The sequence below is a fragment of the Struthio camelus genome, chromosome W, assembly GCF_040807025.1.
Source record: "Struthio camelus isolate bStrCam1 chromosome W, bStrCam1.hap1, whole genome shotgun sequence".
Taxonomy (NCBI): domain Eukaryota; kingdom Metazoa; phylum Chordata; class Aves; order Struthioniformes; family Struthionidae; genus Struthio; species Struthio camelus.
Window position 1 is genome coordinate 40,290,629 of NC_090981.1, and position 27,917 is coordinate 40,318,545.

Sequence of the window (27,917 nt, forward strand, 5' to 3'; positions counted from 1 at the left end):
AAAGATGAATAATTAAATACCAAATATACCAAATATATGTGGGGATAAATATGCCATTGAAATATGCAAAGTTGATGCAATTTAAGTGGCTTAAACAGGGATAATCTTGATAGCTGAATGTACTTAATGGAACGATAATTGAAGACAAAATTAAACAAACTAAAATACACTATTATGTCCCTTGTCCCACCTTTCTCCTTTCAGGCACAGAATATGGCAGGTTTACCTTTTTAATTTTTTTAATATCTGGATCCTCATCTTCCTGGTTGCCTTGATAAGGTCGCATTCTTTCTTTTGTTTTATTGAGAGCTATAATCTGACAAAATAACCATTCATTAAATGCTTTTTCAAGCTGATGAAACAGTTACAGAACAATCAGAAAAATAATATCCCCTTCTTTGAAGGCTCTTCTTAGAGTCCATTAAAGCTGCATGGAATGACAAGCACATATTTGGTCACAAAGGCATGAACACAGTTCCCTTCAAACCAACAAGGATCTTAATATAGATGGAGGAAGAATGAGAAGACAGCTGGTTCTCCTATCAAAACCAAGTGTGCCTTTCAGACCCTAACAGGTCAGGCAACAAAACTTTTAACATTCAATGGTATAGACTAGTTTGAAATAGTCTACAATACTGTCATAAACAAAGATAGTGTCAAGAATCAAACACATGCTTTAAATTCCATGTGTGAAGACAGGTAGGAAATAATACAATCAGTTGTATCCCCATTGCAAAGCAATGTGTCATCTTAAAAATTCTATGACAATGATGTAATCCAGTAAGCTGAACAGTCATCAATATGTCTAATACCATCTGGCCAAGTGTTCCTAGGAGGACTATTACAGCTTTTCTTACTAGGTTCTGTTATTTTCACAAATATTACAGCAATACAGACAATGACTGCAACATAGACAGCAAAACATTAGAATTCAGCGATGGCCTTATGACTGTGGAACATACCTCAGACTTCAGTCTTTCAATTTCTGTGTCTTGATCTTCAAGTTGATGTCGAAGCTGATTAGCTGCAATCTTTTCAGTCTCCACGATCTGGACGAGATGAATGTACTTCTGCATTAACACCTCCCTTTCAATCAGAATATCTGAGTAACTGAAATAAAAAACATTTAAGCTAGTAAAAACAGCAAATGTTGACTTCCATATCCTCCTATGAGATACCGACAGAATAAACATTACACCAATGATAAGTAAAAGAAATTTTCAAAATTGTGTTTTCCTTAATATACAATGAATAGCTTTATCATAAAACATCCAGACCTATAGTGTTCAACATTCTTTTTTTAGACACAAGAGCTGCCCCATCATCCCATTTATTTTTCATTTTTTCCCTCTTTTTACCAACTGTTAATCAGAGCTATTTCCAACTATCTCTAGCTGTCAGATCTCTTAATGGAAGAATCCCCATCCTAACCCTCAACACTGTTATTTTGGTTTGCCCCACACACCAAAAAACTACAAAATTGGGACCCCAAAATTTTGGGCTATTTCAGTTGTTCATTTTCAAAGATTTGTGTTCTTGGTCTGTCTTGATTTTGACCTCTTCTCCGCTGTGGTCCAATAAACACACAGCAGTTACATTCCAGCTCTCCAAATTTTAGAGAGTAAAGATGTTCTTGACGTAAGACCTGGCTACGATCAGACTGAAAGTCATCTGAATGGGCGTATTTTGAAGAAGAGTAAAAGAAGAGAAGGAAATTCTAATGAAGATTTAAGCATGCCAGAATCTGATTCTATTGTGGATAAGAATGGCATGGACCAAGTATTTTAGTACATGATCTCCTGCTCTGTATTCCCACACATACAGGCTGAAATCAGGCTTGCTGAGTTTACCATCTTTCTGCTTAAAGCAACTGCAACACTTCCGACAGCCCTTTTCATCCCTCTCTCAGTATTTACGAATTCACAGAATCACAGAATAGTTGGGTTTGGAAGGGACTTGGCTACCCTCTTGCTCAAGCAGGGTCACCTAGAAGAGGCTGCCCAGGACCTTTTCCAGTTGGATTTTGAGCATTTCCAAAGACAGAGACTCCACAACCTCTCTGGGCAACCAGAGAGCCAGTGCTCCGTCACCCTCACAGTGAAGTGGTGTTTTCTTATGTTCAGATCAAACTGCCTGTGTTTCAGTTTGTGATTCAGATTTACATAATCAGTGAAATAAGCCCCTGACCCAGCTACTCCTAGGGCTATCGCAGAACACCAATCAATCCATAAAAGGCTCTTCTCCACAAACATGAAGGAGTATGGAGAAACAATTGCAGGTAAGGGAACCCCAATAACCCAGTGAGAGAAACTGAGTCCCCTGCCCTAGCTTCTTGCAGTGCAATCAGGAGAAAGCAATCACCCCCATGGTCCAGGGTGAAACCCATCAAGATGAGTCAATGGAAAGGTCCTCCAGAGCACCTTGCAGTGTTCTGAGGAGCCTTACTGCCTACAGCAATAGCAAAGGGATTACCGGAGGCAGGGAAGAACATTTGGGGATTGTATCAGACTTACCATGGGATAGGTCTACTAGGGGAGGTACCAAAGGCAGGGAAAGGGAGGGATCAAAGTTTAGGGAGGAACAAGCATGGGAAAATAGAGGGATAGGGGATAAAAGGGGCTGGTCACGTGTAAACAGGCTGCTGGTCAAGATGCTTGTCTGACCATGCCCTGTGCCTGGTCACCAGTCTGTCCTGTTTGCTCATTAAACTCATTTTTAACTATTCTCCTGGGCAAGGGGAACTATCTAGTCTGTGTGCATGTGTGCGCACAGAGGTCTAAGTGCCTGCAACTGGAATGCTGGTCCCTGCAGGTCATAGGGGCCCATGTGTCTGCGGTGCCAGCAAGTGGAGCAAGTCAGGATACATATGGGATCACTACAGAGTATCAAGCTGGATTAGCCGGTAAGTAGAGAAAGTGGCCTGGGAGCCAGGTATCGAAGCAGCCATAAGTTGGGACCAGAAAGGGGTGTCTTTGAGTGAGACAACCGAAGCTGTGGGTTACTGGAGGGCCCAGGAGGTCCAAGCCAGCTACTACGAAGACCATGAGGTTTTGGGGTTCACCAAGAGACTCATTTGCACATGGATGTGTCTCTGAGTGAGGCAACTGGACATGAGAATATCCAATGCCAGCTACCAGACAGGCTGAGAGTCTATGACCAGTTACTGGAGGGATCCATAGTGCATGTGGCAGGGGGAGGGTCTGCATACCAATTGCCAGGAAAATCATAGTGCATGTGCAGGTGCCAGTGTGCAGCAGGGTAACTGGAAAGCCAGGGGGTCAAGGGTCACCTACCGGATAGGCTGTCTATGGCCAGTTACTAGGGGATCCACAGTGTGCCAGAGGATCTAGGGGGGAGTGCACACACATCTGTGACTGTGAGGGTCTGAGTACCAGTAACTGGAACGAGGCCACAGGCCTCAGGGGCTTGTATGCCCATGTACGTTAGGCAACCTTGAAAACCAAGGATCCAGGGACAGATAGATGCTGGACAGACTATGTGCCTAGGCCCTTTACTAGTGTGATCATTATTGCATATATTAATATATTTCCCACAAAGAGACCTTCACCCTGATCAGCCACAGAGGGGAAAGGATGATGCCACTGATGCTGTTTGTGTTTGAGCAAGTACTGAGTGTTTCTGTATGGCCAGGTGTGTGTATATATATATATATATATACACAAGTTGTATACACATGTGTGTTTGTGTGCTTGTTGAGAATACATACTCAGCCCCACTACAGGTTGGACCTGGATACGTGGAGCAGCAGCAGCCTCACCCCTATTACACTGTCAGATACAGCAACCCCTAACACTTGTTCTGTGATTCTAACTAGGCATTATTTTGAAGGTAGATATGAGCTAGCTTTATTCATGTTCTGAGCGTTACTCAAGTTCTCTCAGCCCCATCCCAAGCCACCTGGACACCATAAAATTGTAGTAATCATAGCAGCAAACCTCAGCTAAAATATTCTCTCCACCAGAAAGGCTTCAGCAGCTTGGCACTTGCTCCCAGCTTCCAGGCAGCTCCAAGACAGCACACCAAGTTTACAACTGCAAAATCTTACATGAAATACCCCCTACATTTGCAAGCAAAGCGTGCCAACAAATTTGAAGAGCAAGCCTTCTTTGGAGAATCGCTGGTCGGAGGGCAGTAGTTTGGCACATGCTTTAAACAGTAATCTAGCTGAAAGCAGCACTCCCATCTTTTTCCCCCCACAAAGCACTCTCCCACATCCCACCCATGTGCTGCCCTTTCCCTCGTGCAGTGAACATAGGTGTGTTCTCTGGATGTACAGTGAAAAGATCCAGAGAACTGAGACTGATTAAATTAGGTGGCAAAAAAATAAACAAGGCATAATTCAGTTAATGCAATTCAGTTTCCCAATTAAGTTCACACTTGTGTCAGCATGCAGAAGGGATGGTAAAGGCGCAGGAATGAGCAGCTGACTTATAACAATGACAGCCGCTTCTGTCGGTAGCATTGTTGCATTATGAAGGCCTAAAGCATACATGAAAGCACAGCCGGAAGCACTTAATTTAAGACTTTCCAGTAAGCTAAAGTAGAAAATGCCAAGATATTTGATGAGTACTGCACCCTATGCATATGAAACAGATAAAGAATTGTTCAGTTGTATGCAAAAAAAAAAAAACATAAAACCATAGAATAATTTGTAAGACAAGGTAAAAAGTTAGCCTCAGAATACTGGGAGTGAAACAGAGTTCTTCAGAAGAGACCATGGTTTGGAACAGAAACCCAAAACGGAACCTCCACACACAGTCACTGTCTAAGGCATTCGGATTTGCCAAGAACGAGTCCACCAATCCAGAAAGGAAATTACAACTAAAACCTACTCTGCCACTCTGGATACTACTGAGAACTCAAAACACTGAGAATTCAAATAAAATGGAAAAACATGCAAAGTAGGGACACATGTGAAGCTCATAATGCAGTCCCGTAAAAATACATTGAATTGCATATCCCATTGCAAACTCTGTGAGCCAAACAATGTCTCAAAAGGAAGGTGAGGGTGGGGGGGGGGGGGGAAGGAGAGGGCTGTGAAGGGGAACATGAGCACTGCAATATTCAGCCTCAGCATACAAGAGCCTGTCAGCTCCTGATGAGCACGCACAGTACATCCCAAATGATTAGCAGTAGCATCCCACCCACAATGAAATCTTCCAAGAAGCAATGGGCAAGGCCACAGCAGAAAAATGCTTTAACTATGAATTTGCGACCAAATAAAACATCTACTTACTACAGCGGGACACAGTACACAATGGGACTTTAGGGGTCGTTTTTCCAACTATATGACTTTCAAATTAAATAACATATGGAAGACGTTTTGATGGTGCAAACTGGCCTTTGCAAAAAAATGTGAAAAACAATCCAAAATTAGATTTTGGATATGTCAATCTGAGAAAAGTAAAAAAACCCAACAACCCCTCCTCTCTCCCCCAAAACCTCAAAGAAGAAACCCTCAGCTACTTTGTCTCCGATAAAACACAGATTACCATAGCTACTCATGAGGATGAGACCCTCCAGAAAGCAATTAAATATGTCTGCTTCACAAACTCCAACATATTCACTTAGAACAAGATGTTCTCAGGCCTATTTTCAATTTAAAGGTAGGGGGAATGTTCTCAATACCTCCTGGAAATGTGACCCAAAGACATCTGAGATGTTAAAAAAAAAGTATTTTGAAAAAGCTAGACAAATAGTCATTTAGCAAAACAAACCAAAAACCCAAGAGAAGGGTCCAGAGATGTATTATGCTAGCCTCAAATGAACAATGACACTGAACAAGGTGCCAAAGTTTGTCACATATGACAAGAATACAGACCAACTCAAGCAAAAAAGTCTAAATCGGTGGTACAGGCAAAATTTAATACCCAAGGTAAAATTGTCGTAATTTTATTTTGTGTAGTTAAGTTGGCAACAAAAATCTTACACAATAGTCTAACACTATTGTTTTCACTTCTTTGATGTATCTTTGATACTCAACAGTTAAGTAACTAATTAACCATCTCACAGAATCACAGAACGGTTGAGGTTGGAAGGGACCTCTGGAGATCATCTAGTCCAACCCCCCTGCTCAAGCAGGGTCACCTACAGCACATTGCCCAGGACTGTGTCCAGGCAGGTTTTGAGTATTTCCAGAGGAGGAGACTCCACAACCTCTCTGGGCAACCTGTGCCAGTGCTCCGTCACCCTCACAGGATAAAAGTTCTTCCTCACGTTCAGATCGAACTGCCTGTGTTTCAGTGTGTGCCCGTTGCCTCTTGTCCTGTCGCTGGGCACCACGGAGAAGAGACTGGCCCCATCCCCTCGACACCCGGGTATCCCTTCAGATACTTGTACACATTGATGAGATCCCCCCCTCAGTCTCTCTCTTCTCCAGGCTAAACAGGCCCAGCTCCCTCAACCTTTCCTCATAGGAGACATGCTCCAGGCCCCTCATCATCTTTGCAGCCCTCCGCTGGACTCTCTCCAGGAGCTCCACGTCTCTCTTGTCCTGGGGAGCCCAGGACTGGACCCAGCACTCCAGGTGAGGCCTCCCCAGGGCTGAGCAGAGGGGCAGGATCACCTCCCTCCACCTCCTGGCAACACTCTGCCTAATGCACCCCATTGGACCCTAATGCCCTTGGCCTTCTTGGCCACAAGGGCACACTGCTGCCTCATGCTTAACTTGTTCTCCACCAGCACTCCCAGGCCCTTCTCCGCAGAGCTGCTTTCCAGCAGGTCAGCCCCCAGCCTGTACTGCTGCATGGGGCTATTCCTCCCCAGGTGCAGGACCCTGCACTTGCCTTTGCTGAACTTCAGGAGGTTCCTCTCCACCCCTCTCTCCAGCCTGTCCAGCTCCCTCTGAATGGCAGCACAGCCTTCTGCTGTGTCAGCCACTCCTCCCAGTTTAGTATCATCAGCAAACTTGCTGAGGGTGCACTCCGTGCCTTCCTCCAGGTCATCGATGAATCCATTGAACAAGACTGGACCCAGGACTGATCCCACTTGCTACAGCCCTCCAACTAGACTTTGCGCCACTGGTCACAACCCTCTGAGCTCGGCCATCCAGCCAGTTCTCAATCCACCTCACTGTCCACTCATCCAACCCACGCTTCCCGAGTTTTATCTAGGAGGATGTGATGGGAGACAGGGTCAAAAGCCTTGCTCAAGTCCAGGGAGACAACATCCACTGCTCTCCCTGCCTCTACCCAGCCAGTCATTCCATCAGAGAAGGCTATCAGGTTGGCCAAGCATGATTTCCCTTTGGTGAATCCAGGCTGACTCCTCCTGATCACCTTCTTGTCCTCCAGATGCTTAGAGATGGCCTCCAGGAGGAGCTGTTCCATCACCTTTCCAGGGATGGAGGGGAGGCTGACAGGCCTGGAGTTTCTTGGCTTCTCCTCCTTGCCCTTTTGGAACACTGGGGTGACATTGGCTTTCTTCCAGTCCTCAGGCACCTCTCCTGATCTCCAGGACCTTTCAGAGATGATGGAGAGTGGCCTAGCAATAACACCCGCCAGCCGCCAGCTCCCTCAGCACTCGTGGGTGCATCCCGTCAGGGCCCAAGGATTTGTGTATGTCCAGTTTGGACAAAAGATCTCTAACTCAATCCTCCTCGACCAAGGGAGAGTCTTCCTTTCTCCAGACTCTCTCTCTTGTCCCCAGGGTCTGGAATTCCTGAGGACTGGCTTTAGCAGTAAAAACTGAAGCAAAGAAGGCATTCAGCAACTCTGCCTTCTCTGTATCCTTCGTCACCAGGGCACCTGCCCCGTTCAGCAGCACGTCCACATTTTCCCTAGTCTTCCTTTTGCTATTGATATATTTGAAGAAGCCCTTCTTGTTGTCCTTGACATCCCTTGCCAGATTTAATTCCAACTGGGCCTTAGCCCAATCTCCAAGTTGTTTTTGCTAGAGGTAATATAAAGCAAATAAAAGCAGTTTACACTAACATAGAAAAGCATCAGAATAATGAGGCAACCACAGTAGTATGCAACACCATATTCAGAGCAACTAGACCACAGAATGGTTGTCTGTCACTTATCGATATTTTATTCAATAAAATAATATTATTTTATTCAAGAAAATAATATTAAAACAAGAAAAGCAACGCCTGAGTCCCTGGAGACTAAGGAATTTAGAGACCTATGTAGAAAAGTACATTAAAAAAAAGCCCAACATCAAACAACTCTGAGTCCTTACAATATCCCTCACAATGACATCTGTAGTTCAGCCAATTATTGTCAGTTCAGATGGGCACACAAATAAAAGGGAAAAGCCAAACAGCAAAAGGAGGGAAGATAAGCAGACTGATACCTTGCGGTAATAGCCCAAGAGAGGTGCTGACAACATCAGCTTAGAAGAACGGAGACTCAGTTGTCTTCTGCAAGCTGCAGTGGTAATATTCTAAGGGAGGCCAAATTCGTCCACCCCCAACCATGAACCTCAAACTTGCTAAGGAAAAAGTAGTCTTAAGTTGTCAAGATTTTCAACTGCATGTCGTTTAATATTGGCTTAAGCATTTTTTGTTAAGTTCTGGCTTGGAAATTAATACATGCTACTGGTGACTACCTTTATGGACTGAACTTCCTGGAAAGAAATTCTTCCCAAGTGCTGTGAAGCTTGTCTTCCTTACATACATTTTGCACTAGGCAATGGATAAGAAATACTTTATCCTGAGAACAGGGATCAGACTGTGGGATCTTGCTTCCCCTCAATACCCTTACCACAAGGCAGAAAAGTTAGATTCCTTTTTTCATTTGCTTTCTGTTTTACTTAATGAGAGAAATCAGCCCAGATTCAGTAAGAGGGTGAAGAGTTCTTTCTCATCCCCTCAACGATACTGGACTGCCTGCTTGTGAACATTCACTCCTGGGAAGCACTCAGAGTTCAAAGCCTCATATTGTTTCAGGAACTGAGAAGCTGTGTTAACTTAAGAGAGCAACCATGCAAAATATGGCTGATCTAATACCCAATAGGTATTTATTTCCCAAGAAAGGATGAGACCTGCTCAGTTCGGCACATATACTCAAAAGAGGGTAAGGATACAAACACTGGATGCCTAGAGCAGAGAAGGCTTAGAGCTTCAAGGCGTAATTTCAGAAGGTCTAAATTAAAAACTACTAGCTGGTATTGCTTGCTTTTAGTTCTAAAGTAAAAGCACTTCTGTTTACATGGCTTGGGTCCTAAGCAACTCAGAAACTGTCTCTTTCCTTGTGTGTTACCATGGTAGTATAGATTAGCTGAGGTTAGAGAACACAAGAGGCGGCTGGAAGAACTGCGCAAAGACATTTGCCTCTGCTACCCACTTCCCAAAGCTTGAGTTACCTTATTTCCGTTGACGTTATACTGTAAGCCTCACCTATTCACCACTTCGACCTTTTCTCAGGGAAGTATTGCATTGTTGAAGCCCTATCATGTCCCTATTTACAAGGCTTACCCTTTTCATATTGAATATTGTTCTGAATTTCCTTTTTGGGGATAGAATTTTACTTGGGGCATTCTATCATAATTATGGCTTGACCTTCTTCTTATACTTATTTCTACATGAAGTCTTTTTAAGAAACATTCATTTACTCATTTTTGTGGCAGATAACTTATTTCTTCATACATATAACAAATTTCCTTTAAAAGAGAACCAATCCTAGCAGTTCGGCTTCCAATAAAAGTATACTTTTCCTGAAGAAATTTCAACTAGAACAGAATTATTTGTGAATGATAAAATATAGTGTTACAAGCATGAACTGATAAAGGCAATTTTTCTCTAGCACATCTATGGATCACAAATAATACCTATCTAATGCACTGTAACATGTTTTTTCTTAGAGAGTGGATTTAGATTTTCCAATTATCAATTTGTCAACAATAAAATGAAGTTGAGCATATATGAGCAGATTTCATACCTAGCTTGGTGAATAGCTTCTACCCATTCATCTCCATCAACTTCATCCTCGCAACGGAGCTCCAGTGGTTTCTGCCCTTCATGGCCAAAAAGTACAGTAAAGTAGTGCTGCAAATTAAAACAAGAAAAAAAATTGTTTAGAAACTCTTAAATAAAACAGACATACAACAAGCGCAAGAACTGAGTTTTTAACACAGCCCAAACCATTACTAGCCTTGGAGGATATGATTTAAAGTATCAGTCATGAAATGTGGATCAAAGTTGAAGTTATATCCTTAACATATTCCCCTGGGTAATAGCTTTCATGATACTTACAATAAGTTATGATCTTAAGCCCTCACATACAAGACAACATCATATAACTTCCTTAGTAGTTTCTACCATTGAATACAATAGGCTGACTGTAGTGAGGTCTCCATAGTTCTCTCTCTTTTTGCGTTCTTCACCTATGATTTTTTCCTCACATGCCAGCACAGAGCTCTCCTGTGGAAGTTATAGTTGAAATCATTTTCAAATCAGGTACTGCTACCACATCTTCACAAGGAGAATGCAGAAGGTGAATTCCACTCCACTCACTCTAGCTTATTCCTTCACCATTCTAACAGAACAAGTATCCCCTCTCCCTTATCACACACCCAAACAATTCTCCCTCTTTTTTTTTTTAAAAAGAAATCTCCAATATAATTTCACTGCAACAAATCTCTGTCATCACAACAAAATACTATTTACACAAGAAGTGTCATATTCTTTGATGGCATTTTTTTATGCCAAAGGACTTAGTCTGCAGCGTGTTCTGTAGAACACAGAATTTCATGCAAGCTTTTGCTATAGTCAGAATTCTTAATGTAGGAGTAAGTACAAGAGGAGACAAAATATCTAGTGGGGAGGGGGAACCCCCAATCATTTACTTTAAATTCCATTTTACAAGGCTGGTCATTTACAACCCTATCTTACATAGCTTGTACATTAACTCACAGGTAACAAACAGTATTCTTTTAACTTAGATGCAAAACACGTGTGAAAATAGTCTTACTAAACGCTCAGTAAGAATCTCCATAGGTGCCTGAAGCGTACCAGTTAGTAAGTCAGCAGTTTCACAGGTAGAGGGACCTGTGAGGGAGCTGCCTATACATAGATCCACCTAGGTATTAGGCCAGGTGTGATTCAGGAGGTCTAAGAGCGAAGGTCTCTGCAACTAATCATTCATTCTTCTTCAATACATAAAATTTCTCAACCCCTCTTCCAACTTCACCCCACTTAACAGGGAACTGACTATAACCACATGGCAGCAATTATTTTCTGGGATCGAAATGCAAATTCCACAGCCACTCCAGTCAACCAGCGAGGTGTATAATTTGCTCTCTCCTGCTCCATTAGCCATTGTTTACTGCAGTAAGTAACCCACAGTGATGTCAACACACATTCCACTTTCTCTGTCAAACCCACAGCTTGGCCGGAAGAGCCTCTGAGCCAAATGCAATGCTGGAGACCACGCAAATATAAAACACCTCAGAATTAAAAGCCATTTCCAAAGCAGGAGGAACACAAGCATAAATAGAAACAAAGGAGATCAAAGTTTACCTACAGAGATTTGGCTGCAGATATTGTCAATGTTTATAAATGAATGTTGTCCACGTAAAAAGAGAGGATTTTAGCCACTTATTGGCCCCTTCTGAAACATCTGGCAGCCTGCTGCGCACACGTTAACACACAAGTCAGCTGCAGAGTAAGTATACAGCAGGCTCAATGCATGACAGATAGGGTTCACTACAACGGCACTAATACTGTGTGTGCACTCATACTTGCTCCTAGGTTTGCATCTGGGGACCTTGCATCTACCAGACCCAGCTGCCTCTGTGTTCCTGAGTATACTCACATGTTTGGTCTCTTTTCAGGTAACATAAGTACATATGACAGCATTCCATAAAGAGGAAATTATTCATTTGTCAGTTATATTAATTTAATAAAAATTGTTAAGCTTATACAAAACATTTCTCATACGGAAGTCCACAACTGACAAAACCACAGAAACAAGGCAAAAGAAATGTAAAGATTCACAATTAATAAGCTACACAAAGGAAGTCCAGCCTCAGATTCATTAGGTTTCAGAAACAAAACTGCTCCAGCGCACACAAAAGGATCAATAAATCATTCAAAGGACAATCCTATAAAACTGTGGACTTTCAGCAGTGTGTATCACTTAAAGCTGAATAACATAAAAACTTTTAATGAGATTCACAGGATTCTCTAAAATAGTGTTAGATAAAAAGATTTGTGACAATGCAGTTGAAAATAATTTGTAAGATGAAAAAATGCAGCAAGAATACACATAGTTGTACTTTGTTTATAGACTGAGAGAGCCTATTTTAACAAGCGTATTTAAAGATAAACTGCACCTATCAGAGCTGGTTTTTTAATATAACAAGTTATTTGTGTTTCATAAAGCTGCTAACTGAAATATAAAATGAGAATAAAGACAAGTATATACAAGCACTGGATTTACTCTCATTCTGTAGAAATTCAAGGTAAAGGAAGAGACTATTACAGTCCTTTCTACTACTTATTTTAAAATGAGATAACTCAAAACCTCATTCGAGCAAGACTTGCAGTGATTTTGCAGCTCACAATTTAGACTTTTAGAGATACGTAGTTACTGTGGTGAGAGGCATCTAAATACCTAGTTAGATCAAGAAAATGTATGAATTCAAAGCTAGAGGGCTACTAGAGTAGGACTGAAAGTAATGGAAACAGAAATTAAATTATAAAAGGTGTTTCATTTCAGAAGCTGTTCTAAAAAGTCACCTCACTCCCCCATTCCCCACAAACATGCGCACTGCATCCCAACACCAGTATCAAGTATCACATTGTTTGCCCAGAAGCTTGTATTTAGAAGAAGTGGTCAGCTCTGGGGTAAGCAAAGTGCAAGCAGAGTATCATAACATGATAGCTCCAAAAAGAATCTCTAAGTCATCACTGAAACCTATCCACACTTTTAAATAAATGTTGCTAATTTAGGAAATTAATTTACTACAAGAGAATAACATAGCATCTGTGATGCATTATTAGATTTTCAAATTGATGATGTATGTGAGTGGGCATATATGCATAATTTTAGCACTACCATTCAATCTGCTAAACAGCTCAGCTTCCACATCACTGCAATTTATACAATAACAAATAAAACCACACTATTAGTGTTTCTGAAGTGACGACAGTAAATATTTATGAACTACAGGGAAGATTTACATCAAGTCTTATCTTTCATTACGTCTGTTGGACTAGCAGGTAGGCATTTATGTTTTGGATTAAGCCCATGGTTTAGCTGATTTTATTTTTTTTTTATGTTTTCTTCTGAAAATATTCAGTCTCAAAAGACAAAATGAACATTCTGTATTTTGATAAAAAGCAAATACAGTCATGTCATTTTAATGCGTCTTTCCAGTATTCAAGTATGCAGAAGCAAAATTATAAGTCTTGATCTTAATATAAATATATTTGATAGGAAAGTTCTCCAAAATAAAGTCTGAAAAAAGGCAGGAAACTTGCGTACAACTTGCATAGTTATAAAGGCACTATCTTGACTAACAGTCAAGGAAAGATAAATGCGATCAAGATTCATCAAAGAGTATTATTGTGTATCACTTCTTCCACTCGTACCTAGAACTAATCAAAAGTTTCCTTCTATGATATAAAGAAAGTACTACAGAATAAGCTGATAGGCACCTCTGCTTATGCGAAATGATTCGAGCAAGAATAAGAACTTGACTGAAAGAAGTATTTTACCAAAACATGTAAATGCCACTCATGATTACACTGGGCTCCCCACTGACAACAGTTCACACAATAACTTTTGTCATTTAAAACTGCCAAGGTAATAGCTGTATTCAACAGAAGGTGGTAAAAGCTCTGAAGTTGCCAAGCTCTCTAAGTAAAAAACGAGCATTATTCTGGGGGCGAGGGAACCATACACACCCTATAACAGAAACTACACTCCTATGGTATACTGAGGTAGAGCTTCCACCAATAGAAACACTCCTAGGACTAGATCAGTTACCAAATTTCTCTACAACAGAATGTTGTTTTTCTTTGGGACTGACGAGAGCATTTGCTGTTTATGAAGCGAGAGTCACACCAACACAGACACAGCACTCTTCCAGCAAACAGGGACCTTCCCACAGCTCATTCTTTTCTCTACATCTCGCATGGAATTTAAAGGACTTCTCCACCCTGTCCCCTAGTTACTTATTATCCTTATTTCATCTGGTTACTCCTTTTCATCCCCTAGTACTTCTTTCCATGATCCAATCCCCAGAAAGTAATTTGCTATGTCTTTTCCATTTGGAAAAGAGTGGTGACTTTTGCAAAAGGAAGCAACAATTCCAAGTTACTGCAGTACTGGAGGACCAAGGGGAAAGAGCACTAATCTTCCTACGGTGGTGCTGTTACACTTCACTGACAGAAATGCTACTACTGTACATTGTTAACATTGCTTGACGATTCTTATTACGTGCTCATGCTCTCAGCTGCTCGTAGATTTGGCCAGCTTTCAATGTCTGGATGGAAAAAATTCGTTCCAAATAGATGATGCACATGTCAACATTGTTTATACTCTTACCTTTTCAAGAGCATGGTATATAAACATTTAAATTATGTTTCAAAGGACTCCAAGGTGACTACCAGATTTTGTATGGGGTATTGTCAGCCTGTAAATGATTATAGTGTGGTAACAGTTACTTGTCTATGCAGTGCTTTTCCCTAGATTTTTTCCTACTAAATGTGATACAAAATTAATTCTCTTCATAATCTGCTATAAAAACATAATTTTTAGAATTTAAGTCTGGAGTGACCTAACTAGACACTATTTCCTGATCTGGAAATGACTTACTGCATAGTCTTGGTCTAATCATTCAAGCTAGACTTTTGAGAAGAATTTAAAAAGAAAATTCTACCCATTAGTATTGAAGAAAACAGGAATTCTAAATGCAAAACAGCTGTGAAAAATTTATATCTAAAATTAAGAGCTTTAATAGAAGTCTGCCTTCAATGTGAGGCATGAAGAAGTTCAGTCATCTGCTCTGTCTTTCAGGTATACTCACTACCTGATGTTTGTAAAGTTACTTTAAAAATCCTTTGAGGGGAAAAAAAAAAAGTGGGAGAGGCAATTCATTAAAATTAAAGAAGACAAGCTGAAAATATGTCTCCTTCTTGACTTCTAAAGACACTTTCACTTCAAAACCCTGGAAACCTGTATGCAGTCTCAAGCACCAGTAAATTACTGGGCAGAAGAGGATAATCACTGCAGCATCCAAGATTCCTCAGTAATGCTTGAAGGAAAAGCAGCAAACAGCAGTCTTAATAAAAGGAACCTGTATTATTCAAGGATATGTTAACTCATGAAGTTTGCTGCATTCCACCGCCAATATTTCGTCCAGTTTCTCAAATACAAAAGATTATGTGTTTTCTGTATTTCATAGATTCTGAGGAAAAGCAAGGAGAGGAAGGGAATATGTCTGGAAGAATGCAGCATCTTTTAATAGATTTTTAAGGAAACTAAGCATCTAGGACTGACAAGAGAAGTGTCCCTACATAGACAAAAAGAACAAAATCTGATTAAAAGTTAGGAAACAAAGGGTTGGAATACCGGACCTCTGGTTAATTCTTGCAATGGAACAAGGTTATCAAAGGAATTCCTCAGGTATTTGTGCTGGGGCCTGGAAAAGGGGAATACAAAAGTGATTAAAGTTTGTTAATTATTCAAGATATTAAGGACAAGAAAAGTTCTTCTTATGGGGAACTATAGACTCAGCAAGTCTGAGTTACCAGACAATAAAATGGCAGATGACATTCAGTGTGCATAAATATAAAATGATATACACAAGGAAAAACATTCCAAGCTTTGAGGAAAAACGTTCCAAGCTTCCTATGTGAAAGGATGGGCTCTGTGCTGGATAATACTACTCAGGAATAAGATCCTGGGATTGTAACACCAGCTCACTGCTCAGAAGCTGCCAAAAAGAAAAGCAAATCAGAATGCTAGGAATGATTAGGAAAGAAATAGAGAACAATGTAGAGAAGACCATTATGCTATAAAATACCTTGAATACCATGAGTTGTTCCACCTCTCCCCAGAGAAAGGGCAAAATCAAGTGGGACAGGTTCAGAAACACAGCAAAGAGGATTATCAGAAGTATGGAAAGGCTTCCATGTGTCCATATCGGATAGACACAAAAGGCAAGAAAAGTAATGAAGCTTAGACTGTTCAGTACAAAGAAAGATACAATTTGGGGGATAAAACATGGGTCTACAAAATCCTGAGAAAAATGGAATGGATCAATAGGGATCCACTTTCAACTCCTCTTCCAGTTTAAAAAAAAAAAAAAAAAAAACACATACACAAAGAAAAGAGATTCAAAACGTCACAGGAACCAGATCCAAAACAAACAAAAGAAGTTGTTTCTTCATACAGTGGGTGTTAAGCTGGTGGAGTTCCTTGACAAAACAAGCTATAGATGCAGGAAGTTTTCATCGATTTACAGGAAGACTAGGTTATTTCATTGAAAAGTAACTGAGGGCTACTAAATACATAGAATTCAAATATAACTTTGAAAAGTCCTAAAGCTGAAGATAACTGGAGGCTCAAAGATTTCTCAGAGGAGAGGGAAAGGCTTCCCTGGCACGTCTCCATGGCCACAATATGAGACAGGACAGTAGACTAGTCAGACCTTTGGTCCATTCAAGTAAAGCCTTTCTTATAGTCTTGGAGGAGTGCCTTAAAACTTCCCTTGATGGCTCCTGAGCCTTTTCCATCTCTAATTGCTCCACACTATTGAAACAAAGACATAGTGGGTATTTTCATGAAGCTCTGGCTCTCACTAATTACCTGGGCTCTTTTCTTACATGTTTTGGTTTTGATTTTGATTCTTCAAAAAATAAAGAGGAAACACGCAAACCTGGTAGAGAGCCACTGCAATATTTTAGCTCTGTATCTCTTTTTGATGGCAGTTTTGCTCAAGGGTTTTTTTATATTATCTTTTAATATTATTTTGTCACAACTGGTGGATAGAAAGCTGGACTGAACAGGACCAGAGAGAGCGCTTCTAGAGGTAAACGAAAGTTACAAACTGCTGCACAAAATTATTCTGGTGTCTATGAGTGAAACATCTTACTGAGATATTCTGTAAATACTGTTTGAGCCAAGAGCAAGAGCATTCTGAGGTTGATGAATTTAAATATGCAATCGGCAGTTTTGCGCTTAGGGAAAACATACATAAATCTACCCTAATTTATAAATCCTTACTATACTGATAAAAAGAAAAATCTTACATACACAATTTGCATGTAAAACAAAAAAGTCAAGAAAAACACAAAAGTCCCTACAGATCTTAATTCTCCTGCAACTCTTTTGATTCGAACCAAAACTATGCCAAATTGTCACGGCTATGGCATTTGTCGTCAGGGATGAGAGAACAAGGCTAACATAGCCCTGTCTGCTAAATTTTCAACGCAAACCATTTGTATTTTAGCAATAGTTTATCACCAGGGAAAGATTTCTACCACACAAAGGGAAATCTCAACATGTAAAGATTACATGAACTGATACAACACAGTAAGTGTAGCTAAATTATTCACTAATAATAAAGCAGAACACGGGTACTATCATCTCAAAATGCATTTGACACTGTCCAGTGGGAATTTCCTGTCAGTACATGGAAGCTGGTTGCCTAGAGGGTTTTGCATAACCTCGCAGCAAGACCTTTTCCTTTTTTTCCCCAACGTCCATCATCCATTTCTCTACCGCCACTGTCCCCAGTGCTTTTTACTGAAGAGAAAGATGGCCTATAACAAAGGTACGGACTGAAATTCAGAAGTCAAGTTGGGCTTCCACTTTTGTCAGAAACTCTGTATGTGACATGGGCCTCCTAAAAGACTTTTGGCAACAACATAGGACTTGCAGTCTGCCATCATGCTTCAGTCTGCCACAGCAATCTACAAAGCCCTTCACCCAACCTTTCAAGGACGTGAAAGGCTCCCTCCTGGTGCCTACACTTTCACTAGTAAATATTCACAGCATTCCCAGATCTGCTGCCTTCCCATTCATCCTCAGCCTCTACCATGTCTGAGGCCTTCTCCAGCTGACACTGATGTGTCTCTACATCAAACATCTGGGAGTGACTGATCCAGTAGCTATCTCCTGAAGACACTTTCTATAAACCAACCAGATTTCTATAGGGTGAAAATTATTTTCAATAAACCACAGCCAATCAAAACATGCCGAAATCAAGAAGGAGGCAGAATTTCAGAAATACACTTTCTCCATTGTTTCCTGTGGGCTGACTTTGGTGTTCCTCTGCTCACCACTCTATGCTGTGAATCCCATTCCTAGGAGTCTCACTTTCCAAGTACTGGAAATAGGACAAGACAGCTCACTCGGGTCTGCAGATCTCACATCAAGTAAACCTCCAAATTTTAACTGCGGTGATACTGTGTGTTACCTCACATCCCCTCCAGGCTTCGGTTTCCTTATGACGTACTCCTCGTATTTCTCTGCAAAGGGAAAACAATTGCTTTGAAAGGCTTCTTTTTTCTTCTAGTTTGAGATGTTTTCAGAACAAATAAACAAATACATTCAACATGTACGCAGGGAGCTCAACATATACGTATGTTGGGATCATGTTCTCCTGTACTGCTGCAATATAAACACAGAAATCCCATTATTTGTACTTATGACCTTACTTATGTTCCAGCATGAGGGTTGAGGGCACAGGTCCTCAGTTCTTGCTTCTACCTTCATTTCTGCTGTGTGTCATTAGCTGCCTTTCCGCTGGGGCCAAAGAGAGTAGGAAATTAATATTCCTCTTCCTAATCCTATTGGACCCTCCCCAAGCATAGCACAGCTGGAGGGAAACAAGTTTACAACCTTACCATATAACTAAGGATAGAACAGCTGTATTAGGAGAAAACTGTGCTATTAAAACTAATGAAGAAAAGAGAGGTAGGAGAAAAAAATAGAAAGCAACAACACGCAATACCATCAAGCAGTGTTAGTGTTACACATTTTCAGGAAAAAGGCATTTTTCTTTTTTTTTTTCCTCTCATCTCATTCTTTCACTGTTCTTAGCAATACCCTAACCTTTCTCTGTGTACTGACCCGCCTTTCTCTCCTTCTCCTACCAACACCTGAAGCACTTGCTATCTAATTTTTTTTTTCCTGACTCTGATAATGATGCAGCTCTTTGGCATGAATTAAGCTATAAATTATCTCAGTTTTTGTTTTGACCCACAAAAGAAATCCCTGTATTTTAATTAAAAGATCAGATTTTAAAGGCCAGGAGGGACCATTATAATCTTCTAGTCTGACCACTTGTGTAACATATGCCAGAAAAATCTCATTAGACAGCTCCTGCTTGAAATATATAGGGTCAAGACAAGCCAGAGAACCTCTTTAGCCAATTATGAGATATAAAAGTAATGAAAAATCTACCTGAGCCCACGTTTAGTTGTTCCAGATGTTAAATTACCCTCACTATTAACAATTTGCACCTTAATTCTAAATAATGAGTAAAGAGGTAAATAACAAAATTACACAATGGGCCTCTGTTTTCAGGGTTGTGCCTATATAGAGTATATTGCAAGAGTGGAGCTTGACTTTGTCAGTAGACTATCACATGTGTGCGTATTTATATCTATCTATCTAGATATATAGCATCTAGCCCAAATCATGGGCATTTATAATTTCTACAAAGCAAGTAATTATGAAGAATTAATTTCTAGGAAGTAGGTTAGTCTTCTAGCTGACTTTCTAATTATATTTTAAAGATTCGCAAACACAGGATTTGTCACTTTTAAAGCTCTCTGCAAAAAGCAGCCAATACAACTCTTCAACAAGGAAAGAATTATGATACCCGTTTCAGACATAAGGATATGCAGAAAGATGCCCAAATATAGATCTGCTACAAGTGAGTTCAATTCAGATTGCTATAAACAGAGCTTCGCTCCCTGAGGTGGGCCAACATATCACAATCAGAGCAAGAATCAGAAGTCAGCTTGTGCTAGACCTTGTTACATCTCTGTTATATAATCATTTCTCTCTCTAGAGTTTTAGAAGAACAAATGCTCAAAATTCCAAGTGACAGCAGCGATGAGGAACAAGATTGGTAAACTCTATCCTCTACAACTGGAGATGGTCAAGGCTCAGATGGAAGATAAAGAATCACTACAAACAGCTACATACAGTGTTTTCAGAAATGGCTATCGAAGTTGAATGACTTTGCAGTATGGAAAAATGTCTTTCTGGGGCCACCATGCTGACAGCTCTACTCTGTAACTGACTTGCCACAAGGGTCAGAACATGGAAATAACGCAGTAAAAATCTGTGGAAAAAAAGGTGACAGTCTAGCGTTAAGCAAGAGAAGGTTATTCCAACACCAGAAGCATGCTCTGTTACCTAGACTACCAAATTACATTTGCTCGTCCTCCACCAAAAGGAGTGCTGGCCGGTCTACTCACCTGATCCAAACACCAAGGAATGGCATTTAAAATTTCTGTGAACTCCACAGAGCTGAAGACTGTGCTTATCTAACAGTAATTCACACAGAAACAAACTCTTCACTAAGCTTACATTTCCCTACCTCATCCCTGAAGAGCGTAAGTAGAAAAACAGTACTTTCCCATTTGGAGGGAACTAAAATTAAGCCTATTAAAACACCTGGGCTTTCAAGATCACCATGACAATGGTTTGGACTGTTAAGTCTCAAAATCCCCTGGGTACACGGGGTACCCTCAGATAAACACAGAAAGAAATAGTTTACCTAGTCTCAGGACACTGAAGATCCACTGTTTGAATCCTGTCGTAAACTGATCCACGAAGAAAGGTTTGTATCAAATTTGTGTTACATCTCTGTACATGTTTTTATAACTGCTATCCTTGAAATTCTCCAAGTTTTCATTAATGACCAAAAACAACAACAACAACAACAACAACAACAACAACAACAACAACAACAACAACAACAACAACCTAACACACCAACCACAGCTGAGCAACAATCAAGATGACTGAGGCTACAATATAATCTTTCACCAATCCTCAGTAGTATTATTTCAGCTGCAGACTATTCACTGGCAACACCTGTTTTCATACAAGGACTCACTGAAAATTACTTAAGCTGATGAAGCTGTTTAGACATGCTGTACCAGTAAACCAGAAATACCTTAACCAACTGACCCACCTTGCATTTATAAACAAGAACATCTCATTGATAAGTGTGTCACATCCCGTAACAACTGATATGAAGGGGAGAACTGAACTGTATCACAGAACTGCTGAGCCTACAATAGCTTTTTAAAATTTGACTGGAGATTGCACAAAAACATTCATGGTTTGTGTAAAATAAAATACTTTTCAGACTATAAAGCCAATAGAATGAGAGATGGAATCCACATTTTATAACAACGCATATCAAAGACCCACTTAAGCAGACATTCAGCTTTTAACAGTTTGCCTAACTGCAACTATAATAAATATTCTCTTTTCAGGTTTTTATTAAGAGCTCTCAAATCATGAGACCTGTCATACATTCAACAGCTTTTTCTTTAGTACCCAAGCTATGGGACTTCATGCAATGTGAAGTATATAAAACTCTTGTATAACTCTTGTAAGTTATACAAGGGTAAGTTGATTTCTCACCCTCATGAGAGTCATGCATATAGCAAAGGACACGATGAAGTTTTCTTTTAAGTAACTCAACAATTACTGGCATTCTCCGATAATAGCATAGAAACATTTCACACTTTAGAGAAGGTCTGGATTCTAGTTCCCCAAAAAATTGGTTATGAAGGTTGTTTTTAATCACACTTGCCATTCCCCCACTATTAATTGAACAACATAGCTTGTACAAGCAACAGAAAGCTATTTGTCAGTAACCATAATCTATTTCTTACTATTTAAACTATACAGTGGAAAAACCCATCACATTTCTATTTACACATGGCTCCAGATTTCGAGGGAATATTGTTAACATTCATTGGCAGGGCCTCCTACCCATTCAAATGCCAAGAACACCATAACTGAACATCTGAAAGCGAAAAAGCATTTCTTCTTTCCTCCACTCCAAAGCTGAGTGTTTCAGAGACACTTCAGCAAAAGAACTGCCTTACCAAGGGAAACAAGCATGCAAAGACTGTCTCAACTGACCCCTGTTTGCTCTCCCTCTTTGGAGCTACAAGTTACCTATGGTAAGGAAGTTCATACCCAGAGCTTAAGCTTGTTAATGCAGGGGTCAGGCTTCCTCAGGTTGCTTTCAGGGAGTTTACATAGAGGAGAGTAGCCTCAAAAAATCTTTTATGAGAGAAAGATGGTGGAGGTGTCATGTTCTTCACTGCATAAAAGCACTGCAAGATATGCATGCTGTGACAAAACACCTCAAAGAGGTGCAAACCAAACTTATTTGTCTTACTGCCTCTTTTTAGCTATAGACACTGACTTTAACCATTTCATTACTAGTATCTTCCTCTTCAGGAAAAGGGAGCTTACGCCACTTATTCTAAATGCTATCCTCATCTGGTTGTCTAATATGATGGTGGACATTTTCCCCCATTCAGAGGTAACGTGAACAATGCTAGTAAACGCGAACCAAAATTATCTTTTGTGTACTGATTTTTAGTTCGTGGAGAAAAGAAATAGGCTTAAAGCAAATATTCCAAGAACAGTTACATAACTACTTTTTTCCTTCTTACTGATAATATGCTTTTCTATAGGAATTATGACAATTCAAGGTGCCAAGCAAATGGGTGTGATCCTTTTTGTGTGACCATAAGATTTCTGATGGAAAAGCTGAAGAATCTTTATATTCACGCTAGGCATGAGTTTCTTTCCATCTGACGGCAGTATCCTGGCACTATACTGGTTAATACTCTGAACGTGCCTTTCTGATATGGATACATTTCCAGATGTTCTACAACTCCTTGGATCACATCGACGATTCAGATCTTAACATCACTTGCTCTTCTTAGATCATGCTCTGTTTTGCTACTCAGGAAATGAATATGCTGCATGCAGCACAATTTTAATCTCTACTAAACAATGCTGTTTGTTAGGGCATTTCATCTCACATATTCAAATTAATACCATTTTCTCTCAGACTTCCCGAAATGAAATCTGAGTGTGTTCTCTCTCTTAAAAAGACTGGCCCTTTTTGATTTGCTTTCACAGCAGAATTTCCAAGAGTCCAGCACGAAGTCAGCAGCTACGTGTGCATATTCTTTACAAAGTTGTCAAGGGCAGAGCAGAACTCGGCTTCAGACTACTTCTCAGGCTCAGTGGCCATGGCCACGTCACCTCAATCTAGCCACTTTGTTATCAGATTGTCCTGCAAACGCTCTGGGTTATAGCAGAGGCTTATTCTGCTACCCACAGACACAGGACTTAAATTCCTAACCATACACAGGACTGCTGGGCAAACATCGCTTCCCTGAGGGGAGTGAGTGACAGTGAGAACTGAGAGCAATTCCAAATTGACATCAGCAGTTTGGAGGAGACAGAGTCACAGAATGATTGAGGGAGAGGGAGGAGAAAAGCAAGGACGTTAACTTCACTCTCTCAGAAACTAACAGCAAGTTGTACACAGAATAATAGAGTTTTCTGTTTGTTTTCCACCCAGAAAATACTTTGTGTTTCTTCTTCTTAAACAACCTTAAATTTTGTTTCCTATGTCTAGCTGCATCCCCAAGAGGGATAGAGTGCTCAAGCCAATTAGAAGTATAAAGAAGGAGATCTTAAGATCCTGAGGAAGATTATCTTTGAACAGGAAAACCTTTGCATGATGGTATGGTGCTGCTATAACACAATAAATACTATTGGCTTGGAAAATGTAAAACAGCATCCTGACCTTTCCTTTGCAGCCAAGCTAATCACCAAGTGTTATTGATTTCTTGCCAGTTTGACAGTAACATGAATGCTCAAGGGGAACCTTTTTGGCAGTTAATTAAGTCTTGAACTTGCCATACTATCCAAAGAAACTTTTTTTTTTAAAGTAAATCTGTTTTCTACTATGTTTTCTTGGCAATACTTCTAGTTATAAATTGCTGAAAGATCTAAGATGGCATATAAAGTAAAGTAAACAAAGCAAACTTCAGTTTGAATAGAAAGATAATTATTGCAACTTTCTGTTGTGCTGCCAATATTGAGCTTTAGAAGTTATGATTTCTGCTATTCTACTAGAGTTTCTCAAAACTGTCTTCACAATTCACATTTTTTAATGTAATAATAAGACCTGAATGATCAAAGAAGTATTCACAAGGCATATGTTGAAAATTACATTTGCTGCTTCTTTTTTTCATTGGATCATAACTGTCTCCAAAACATTTTTGACTGCAGTTCTCCCCTCCAAATATAAATTGCATCCTTTTTTAATTCAACCAAAATTGATCCATTTTTTAACTGTGCACACCAGTGGTATGTGTCCATTCCACATCTTTAAACCATCCATTCCAACTGAAACATTTGACAAGCAGCTGATTACCAGTAGGTGCATCTAAATACAAATAGTTTATGTTGGTTTTTTGGTTTTAACTCACTGGAATCTAAACGGTTTCACCACAGATTGTGGGTGGACTACACCTGAAGTAAAATTTCTCTGCTCACAATTCTCCCATGTTTGTAGCCCAAGTGGTTGCTATCCTTTTTAAAGGTACAGAAACACATTCAACAGTTTATAAGGAATGCAACGGAAGAACTGAAAAGCTATCCAGTTTTGCCACTGTTAACAAGACAAGAAGCATTCCCTTTACAAACAAAATTATAAAGAACATAATACTCTGCTCCAACAGGCATACAAGGCACAATTTCAAAATACAGGAGATATCAACTACAGCTTTTAGGTCACTTAGAAACCTCATCCACTTTCTTTTCCTACTGAAAACTTGTCAATACATTTTTTTCTGTAGCAATAAACAAAATATTCCTTATGTCATCTTTTATTGAAGTACATTTCTAATAAGAGGAAAAATGCTGTTTATATCTTCTACTTTGATCTACATCTGAGTTGAGTGGCAAGGGGCGGGGGGTGGAGTGAGGGAGGGAACAAAACAAAAAACTGATCTCTATCCCAATGGAAATTCTAATGTTGCAGTATGCCAAAAATTATTCAGAAATGTATGATCAAAACAAAAAAAAAAAAAAAGAAAAAAGGTTTTAGCACTTTGTGTTAAATCAGTCAACTGTGATGGGCCAACCAGAAAATACTTTGTTTCAAGCCTGTTCCACAGTAACCTGTGTATACCTAAAGGAACTGTAATGCCCCATAAGGGTATATTCCTTATACAGGCTACACTTCCATGGTGGGAAGTCATATAACTTCCAGGACACATGGTTCTCAGTGCAGTGAAAGCAGCAGGGAGTCAAGGTCTACAAAAAAAGATGAGAAGCATCTGAAACACAGCTTCTTTGAGACTTTACAGCAGATGAGCCTTTGGAACTTTACAGGCAGATTCACTTTCACAATGACTCAGTTCAAAGCCAAACATTTCACTGTGGGTCAGCAGACTAAGTATTTATCAAATCAAACTAGCCAAAAAAAAAAAAAAAAAAAAACCTCAACCACATGGGAAAAAAATTGGGGTAAATTGAATATAGGTTTTTCCAGTCTTTCAAAACTACCTATTCCATGCAAAATAATTTTAACATCAAGTTGAAGAACACCATCCACTGAAACTCTCTTGGATTCCCATCCTACTTGCGTTTTTTCTTATAATTCCATTTCTGACATCTCCTCTCCAACTTTTGTAATGCAGAAAATAAAGAACTTACTTTATTCTACCAGTTTCATAAAAACAGAATGCTGCTTCTACCGAAAGATACAAAAGTAGCATTAATTATGGTGATTGCCATCCTATACATAGCATCAGAGAGATAACCTCATTCAGGTTGCTTAAAAGGGCCAGGGGAGGGGGGGAAGGAACACAAAACAATCCCAGTCAAGCCCTCTGAACTGTCATCTCCAAGATAAAATGATGTAAAAGGAGCCCAGTGCTTTTTGAAACCTAAAGCTAGCAGTTTTGAAGTTCATATTTTGAATACAACTGGGGAAACATTTATTTTGTCAGTAACATACACTGATATTTACAGTGTAAATACAGCTTTGTTGTGTAACCCAGATGCATTATAGTTCTTTACTCCCATATAAAAAGATACAGCATAAAAACAGAAAGATTTCACCTGCTTGCTACAGGAACATGAATGACTTAGCCAGTTGGAGTACAGGAGGAAAAAGAGAAGAGGGAAAATACTGCTCATCAACATTCTAGCTTCAAAGTGACATTCTTATTACTAGTGTCATAGTTATACAGAAAAATTTCCATCACGAAATTTGTGAGAAAGCTTTGCTGATACTGACCTTGAACAATACTACTCAAAGCAAAGGTACTACTCTGATTTTGGCAACTACTCTTGTACAACACTTGTTTTGAGGGAATGCAACATTTCATTGCTTCTTAACTCTTCATCGCTTAAATACAGACCCAAGAGTCATTTCAGCAATCTTCATCACAATACAGATTTGTAGGGCTAGTTTATGTACAGAGCCTCTACTGCGCTGCCAGATTTCAGCAACCCCTAACAGTGCCACATTAAATTAACAGATGTTGATTAAAAAACAAAGCATACTTCCTTGAGATAATGCACACTGTGCCTTCAAACTTCTTGCTATAGCCACTGGAGATTTTAGAAGCATAAAGTGATTGAAAAGGGCATTTGGCAAATTCATAGAAGAAAAATACAGATAGCTATTAACTAAAAAGGCACAAACCTCAACTCTGGATATCAGAGTTGCAAATTGCAAGAGGCTAGGAGGGCATGTGTAATACCTTCCACAAATACTCTATTATAATGCATTTAGCCAGGCATCAGCTGTTGGACACAATGAGAGACCAGAGCCTGGCCTATATGGACTTGTGATCTAGAGCGGTCAATCTTACACTGACTATTATAATATAGTCAATACTCAACTCTCACTGGTATTATAAGGGAAATTAGCATTCTGTAAAATGAATTATGTAATGATTATGAATGACATAATAAGTCAGACAGATATCACTGCTGAATTACATAGGAAGCTCAGGGCTGATTCCTGAAAGTTGTAACATCTCTTCAGAAGTTGTTTAATGCCCTCAATTTCTGAATATTTTTAAGAAAGTATTCCATGCATCATATCCATAAATCTCTAAGTTCACAAAGCTAAACTAAACACACTGTGTTTTGCCTTAAACCATATAAACACAGCTGAGCTGCATAGCATTGTTGATATTTTTGACCTCACTCACCTTTCAGACTACAGAGTTAAGATGTAAATATTATCTGGCAACCACAAATGGCATCACATGGCATCATTACAGAAACATCGTAATCCCTTTGTTACAATGAAAAAATACTCTGAATTGAAAGGTCTCTAGCCATACCCAACACTCAGCATTTAAAGGCTTTTAAGTAAGTTGTAGATACGGATCTTAAAGGCCAGGATATCCACACTTTCTCAAGACAACAATGAGATTTTATAATGAACAGATTAACTAAGAGAAGGTACCAGGGTTTTTCCATGTCAGTACAAAAATATATCACTAGAATACTGAAAACCAGAAGAGGGGCCTCAAAGATATGTTATTTATTGTGAAACATTCATCTAGGTAAGAATAACATAATTATCAGTTATCCAGTGTTCTGTGACCATTAGAACATCTCAGGCAAGGCACCAGACATCAGCTTCCAGTCTGAGCGTAGGTGTGTGACTAGGAAACGAATCTTAATGCAGGCTTTCAAGGCTTTTTTTTTTTTTTTTTAATTCATTAGATAATATACACTTAAAGCAATGGCTTTATAAATATATAAATGCTACGGCTGGCTGCCAACTGATTCTGGTAAAACTAGTTGGCTTGCTAGTTGTGTGGCTAACTATGAGGAGATAAACAAGCATTATACTTAAAAGAAAAATTACATATTATTTTTAAAAAAAGCACAGAGCAATTT

At 39.6% G+C, this 27,917-nt stretch overlaps 1 protein-coding gene across 4 annotated transcripts in view; it reads right to left on the reverse strand.

The window, feature by feature from the left end:
• Nucleotides 1-27,917, reverse strand: part of LOC138064181 (ras-specific guanine nucleotide-releasing factor 2) — a 137,751-nt gene that overhangs the window by 82,684 nt on the left and 27,150 nt on the right. For all 4 annotated transcript variants that reach the window (XM_068925710.1, XM_068925709.1, XM_068925708.1 and 1 more), the window contains exons 2-4: nt 9,903-10,009; nt 963-1,110; nt 227-316 (exon numbers count right to left, since the gene is read on the reverse strand). In XM_068925710.1, coding sequence (XP_068781811.1) covers nt 227-316; nt 963-1,076 — 204 coding nt within the window. In that variant the 5' untranslated portion in view covers nt 1,077-1,110; nt 9,903-10,009. The remainder of the gene's footprint in view (nt 1-226; nt 317-962; nt 1,111-9,902; nt 10,010-27,917) is intronic.